At 29.4% G+C, this 6037-nt stretch overlaps 1 protein-coding gene across 1 annotated transcript; it reads right to left on the bottom strand.

The window, feature by feature from the left end:
* Positions 1 to 5500: 5500 nt before the first annotated feature.
* On the bottom strand, positions 5501 to 6037 carry LOC124927596 (polcalcin Jun o 2-like). Its single transcript, XM_047468038.1, has one exon. The coding sequence runs from the start codon at positions 6002 to 6004 to the stop codon at positions 5708 to 5710; it is 297 nt and encodes a 98-aa protein (XP_047323994.1). The 5' UTR covers positions 6005 to 6037; the 3' UTR covers positions 5501 to 5707.

Here is a 6037-nt window from a genome sequence, read left to right as displayed (position 1 = left end):
GTGAAGCACACTTCATATGAGAGTTGCTGTGCGCTCTCAAGTAAATCACTTCATATAAAATACTAGAAACATAACCGGTTTATCTTCCATCATTATTATTTTTATTGTTGTTGTTTATTTCATGAATATTATCTCCCATTACCATTTTAGCGACCAACGGAGCTTGTTTCCAGCACAGATTCATGAAGTTTCGTGAGCTATGGAGCTTGTTTCCAACAGAGATTCATGAAATAAGTTTCCGGTATAAATTCGTGAAATATATTTTCAACAAAAAAAATAGTGAATTGTCTAGAGAGAAATCGTAATAAAATAGTAAAATTTCAAGAAATCAGAACTGATGTGAAACGATTATGGCAAATGAAATGACGTGAAAGAGCGGGAAAATATTTGGGTTAAAAACGAAATGAGTCGGAATTTATTTTGAATTCCCTTTTTATTTAACAGAACTGAATTTAAATAATAAAAAATTGGAAATGTTTTAATTGCTTCGCGAGCTATGGAGTTTGTCTCCAATAGAGATTCGTAAAATATGTTTCAAACAAAGAATCGTGAATCATCTAGAGAGAAATCAATACAATAGTGAAATTTTAAAAGAATCAGAATTAACGTGAAACAATTATGCCAGATAAAGTGACATGACAGAACGGGGAAATATTTAGATTAAAAACGAAATGGGTCACTTTATTTCGAATTTCCTTTTGTATCGAACATAGTTAAATAATAAAAAAATTGGAAATGTTTTAATTGGTTCACGAGCTATGGAGCTTGTTTCTGATAGAGATACGTGAAATAAGTTTCCGACAGAGATTAATGAAATATGTTTCCAACAAAGAATCGAGAATCGTCTATAGAGAAATAATAATAAAATAGTGAAATTTCAAGAGATCAGAACGAATGTGTAACGATTATGCCAAATGAAGTGACGTGACAAAGTGGTAAAATATTTGGGTTAAAAACAAAATAGATCGGGCTTTATTTTGAATTTCCTTTTTTTAACCGAACTGAATTTAAATAATAAGAAAATTGGAAATATTTTAATTGGTTCGCGAGCTATAAAGCTTGTATTTGAGAGAGATCTGTGAAATAAGTTTCCTATAGAGATTCGTGAAATATGTTTTCAACAAAGAATCGTGAATCGTCTAGAGAGAAATCGTAATAAAATAATGAAATTTTAAGAGATCAGAACTAATGTGAAACGATTATACCAGATGAAGTGACGTGACAGAGCAGGAAAATATTTTGGTTAAAAATGAAATAGGTCGTGCTTTATTTCGAATTCGCCTTTCTTAACCGAACTGAATTTAAATAATAAAAAATTAAAAATGTTTTAATTGGTTTGCGAGCTATGGAGCTTGTTTTTGACAGAAATTCGTGAAATAATTTTCCAACATAGATTCGTGAAATATATTTCCGACAAAGAATCGTGAATCGTTTAGAGAGAAATTATAATAAAATAGTGAAATTCCATGATATCAGAAATAACGTGAAACGATTATGCTAGATTAAGTGATGTGATAGTGCGGGAAAATATTTGGGTTAAAAATGAAATGGATCGGACTTTATTTTGATTTTTTTAACCGAACTGAATTTAAATAATAATAAAATTGGAAATGTTTGAATTAGTTCGCGAGCTATGGAGTTTGTTTCCGACAGAAATTCGTGAAATTATTTTTGCAGCGGAGATTTGTGAAATATGTTTCAAACAAAGAATCGTGAATCGTCTAGAGAGAAATCATAATAAAATAGTGAAATTTCAAAAGATCAGAACTTACGTGAAAACGATTATGCCAGATGAAGTGACATAACAGAGCGGGAAAATATTTGGGTTAAAAACGAAATGGGTCGGGCTTTATTTCGAATTCCATTTTTTTAATTGAACTGAATTTAAATAATAAAAAACTGAAAATGTTTTCATTGGTTCGCGAGCTATGGAGCTTGTTTTCGACAAAGATACGTGAAATAAATTTCCGACAGAGATTCGTGAAATATGTTTCCAACAAAAAAATCGTGAATCGTTAGAGAGAAATTGTAACAAAATAGTAAAATTTCAAAAGATCAGAATTAATATGAAACGATTATGTCAAATAAAGTGACGTGATAGAGCGGACAAATATTTGGGTTAAAAACGAAATGGGTGAGGATTTATTTCGAATTCCTTTTTTTAACCGAACTTAATTTAAATAATAAAAAAAATTGGAAATGTTTTAATTGGTTCCCGAGCTATAAAGATTGTTTCCAACAGAGATTTGTGAAATTAGTTTTCGACAGAAATTCGTGAAATATGTTTCTATCAAAGAATTGTAAATAGTCTAGAGAGAAATCGTAATAAAATAGTGAAATTTCAAGAGATCGGAACTAATGTGAAACGATTATGCTAAATGAAGTGACATGACAAAGTGGGAATATATTTAGGTTAAAAACGAAATGGGTTAGGCTTTATTTCGAATTTCCTTCTTTTTAACCGAACTAAATTTATATAATAAAAAAATTGGAAATATTTTAATTGGTTCACGAACTATTGAGCTTGTTTCAACGAAGATTCGTGAAATAAATTTCCGGCAGAAATTCATAAAATATGTTTTCAACAAATAATCGTGAATCATCTAGTTAGAAATCGTAATAAAATAGTGAAATTTCATGAGATCAGAACTAACGTGAACGATTATGTCAGATGAAGTACGTGACAGAGCAGGAAAATATTTTGGCTAAAAACGAATTGGGTCGGGCTTTATTTCAAATTCCCTTTTTTTAACTGAACTAAATTTAAATAATAATAAAAATTGAAAATGTTTTAATTTGACCGCGAGCTATAGAGCTTATTTCCGATAGAGATTCATGAAATATGTTTCCAACAAAGAATCGTGAATCGTCTAGAGTGAAATTTTAAGAGATCAGAACTAGTGTGATACGATTATGCCAAATTTTAAGAGATCAGAACTAGTGTGATACGATTATGCCAAATATTGTGACGTGACAGACTGAAAAAATATTTGGGTTAAAAACGAAATTGATCGAGCTTTATTTCGAATTCCTTTTTTTTAACCGAACTGAATTTACAAAATAAAAAAATTGGAAAATATTTAATTGGTTTGCAATCTATGGAGCTTGTTTCCTACAGAGATTCTTGAAATAAGTTTCTAATAGAGATTCGTGAAATATGTTTCCAATAAAGAATTGTGAATCGTCTAGAGAGAAATCGTAATAAAATAGTAAAATTTCAAGAGATCAGAACTAATGTGAAACGATTATGCCAGATGAAATAACGTGATAGAGCGGGAAAATATTTAGGTTAAAAACGAAATAGGTCAGATTTTTTTTTTCGATTTCCATTTTTTTTAACCGAACTGAATTTAAATAATAATTTTTTTTGAAATGTTTTAATTGGTTCGCGAACTATGGAGCTTGTTTTTGACAGAGATTCATGAAATTAGTTTTCGGTAGAGATTCGTGAAATATGTTTCCAACATAGAATCGTGAATCTTCTAGAGAGAAATCGTAATAAAATAGTGAAATTTCAAGAGATCAGAACTAATATGAAACGATTATGCCAGATGAAATAACGTGATAGAGCGGGAAAATATTTAGGTTAAAATCGAAATAGGTCGGATTTTTTTTTTCGAATTCCCTTTTTTTTAACCGAACTGAATTTAAATAATATAATTTTTTGAAATGTTTTAATTGGTTCGCGAACTATGGAGCTTGTTTTTGAAAGAGATTCGTGAAATATGTTTCCAACAAAGAATCGTGAATCTTCTAGAGAGAAATCGTAATAAAATAGTGAAATTTCAAGAGATATAACTAATTTGAAACAATTATGCCAAATGAAGTGACGTGACAGAGCGGCAATATATTTGGGTTAAAAGCGAAATGGGTCGGGCTTTATTTCGAATTCCCTTTTTTCAACCAAACTGAATTTAAATAATAAAAAAATTGGAAATGTTTTAATTGTTTCGCGAGCTATGGAGCTTGTTTCCGATAGAGATTCGTGAAAAAAGTTTCTAACAAAAAATCGTGAACCGTCAAGAGTGAAATTGAAATAAAATAGTGAAATTTTAAAAGATCAGAACTAATATGAAACGATTATGCCATATGAAGTGCCATGACAAAGCGAGAAAATATTTGGGAACGAAATGGGTCGAACTTTATTTCGAAATCCCTTTTTTTTTAATCGAGCTGAATTTAAATAATAAATAATGGAAATATTTTAATTGGTTCGCTAGCTATGGAGCTTATTTCCGACAGAGATTTGTGAAATAAATTTTCAGCTGAGATTCGTGAAATATGTTTTCAACAAAGAATCATGAATTGTTTATAGAGAAATCGTAATAAAATAGTGAAATTTCAAGAGATCAGATCTAATGTGAAACGATTATGCCAGATGAAGTGACGTGACAGTCGGAAAATATTTGGGGTTAAAAATGAAATGGGTCGGGCTTTATTTCGAATTCCTTTTTTTTACCGAACTGAATTTAAATAATAAAAAAATTAGAAATGTTTTAATTGGTTTGTGAGCTATGGAGCTTGTTTTTCCGATAGAGATTCGTGAAATAAGTTTTCTATAGATATTCGTAAAATATATTTCTAACAAATAATCGTGAATCGTCTAGAGATAGAGATAAATCGTAACAAAATAGTAAAATTTTAAGAGATTAAAACAAATGTGAAACAATTATGCAAGATGATGTGACCTGACAGAGCGAGAAAGTATTTTGGTTAAAAACGAAATAGGTCGGGCTTTATTTTGAATTCATTTTTTTTAACTTAACTAAATTTATATAATAAAAAAATTAAAAATATTTTAATTGGTTTGCGATCTATGGAGCTGGTTTCCGATAAAGATTCCTGAAATATGTTTTCAACAAAGAATTGTGAATCGTTTATAAAGAAATCGTATTAAAATAGTGAAATGTCAAGAGATCAGGACTAACGTGAAAAAAATGAAGTGACGTGAGAAAGCGGGAAAATATTTGAGTTAAAAATGAGATGGATCGAACTTTATTTAAAATTTTTTTAACTTGACTGAATTTATATAAAAAGATCCAAATTGATTAATGATTAATGTGCTAGACAAGAAAGCATACGATGGTTATAGACTGGTTATAAATTTTGTTAAAAAATTCTCAAAGTTGTTTGGTTTGAGGTTATTTAGAAAAACTTAATATATTTAAATTTTTTAATTCATTTAAAAATATTAATGGATGTTAATTTAAAAAAGTTGAGTGTTTTTTTAAAAAAAAAAATAGTATTAATATATAATAATAAAATAATATATAATTTTTAAGAAAATAAAAAAATATTTTAAAATTTTGGTTAATAAATTAAATAACGTGATTAATGAGAGTGAATAAAATAACGTTTGATTTCAACCTATAAATTTGACAAAAATTTTCTCTTTTCCATTGATCCAAGATTTATTTTCTCCAATAGTGAAATTTAGTTTTATTTGGTATTTTTGGCCAACAATTAAATTTTAGATAAACTTTAATAAATAAATAAAAGTGATAATAAAACAGATCATGTTGTGTTTGTGATTGCATGTATAAGCCATCATCAAACAAGAAATTTCAAACCACTCCTATCATAATAATTAGATGACAAGAAAAAAAAGTAAAAAAAACACATACAAACTTACACCAAACCACTTTTAAGATAATTTTGAGGTTAATTGAGATTATTTAAACAATCCCCAAAACAATACAAACATCCCTTAAAAAGGTACAATCTTGACTTTCAAATGTTTCTGTGCAAAGTCAACAAGCAAATCCAATTCTTCTTCTTCCACATACCCATCACAGTTAGCATCCGCCGCCTGTACACCAGCCCGGACCTTTCTTCCGGCGAACCAGCCTCCGGCGAGACGAACAGCTTGCCGGAGCTCGTCTTTGCTAATCCGGCCATCCCTATCGCAATCAAATTTCTTAATAAGCCATGCCTTGAATTCCTCCACCGTCATCTCTCTTCTTCCATCGTGGGAAATCGTCTTGTTATTGCTGGCAATCGCCATTTATACTCTCTTTATAATGTATAATGTATTGAA

This window comes from Impatiens glandulifera, chromosome 2, assembly GCF_907164915.1.
Source record: "Impatiens glandulifera chromosome 2, dImpGla2.1, whole genome shotgun sequence".
In the NCBI taxonomy this organism is placed as follows: Eukaryota; Viridiplantae; Streptophyta; class Magnoliopsida; order Ericales; family Balsaminaceae; genus Impatiens; species Impatiens glandulifera.
This window is presented reverse-complemented; position numbering and strand designations above follow the sequence as displayed.

Excerpts from the sequence above, each read along its gene's own strand:
- LOC124927596 (XM_047468038.1), bottom strand. The coding sequence starts at position 6,004 with ATGGCGATTGCCAGCAATAACAAGACGATTTCCCACGATGGAAGAAGA.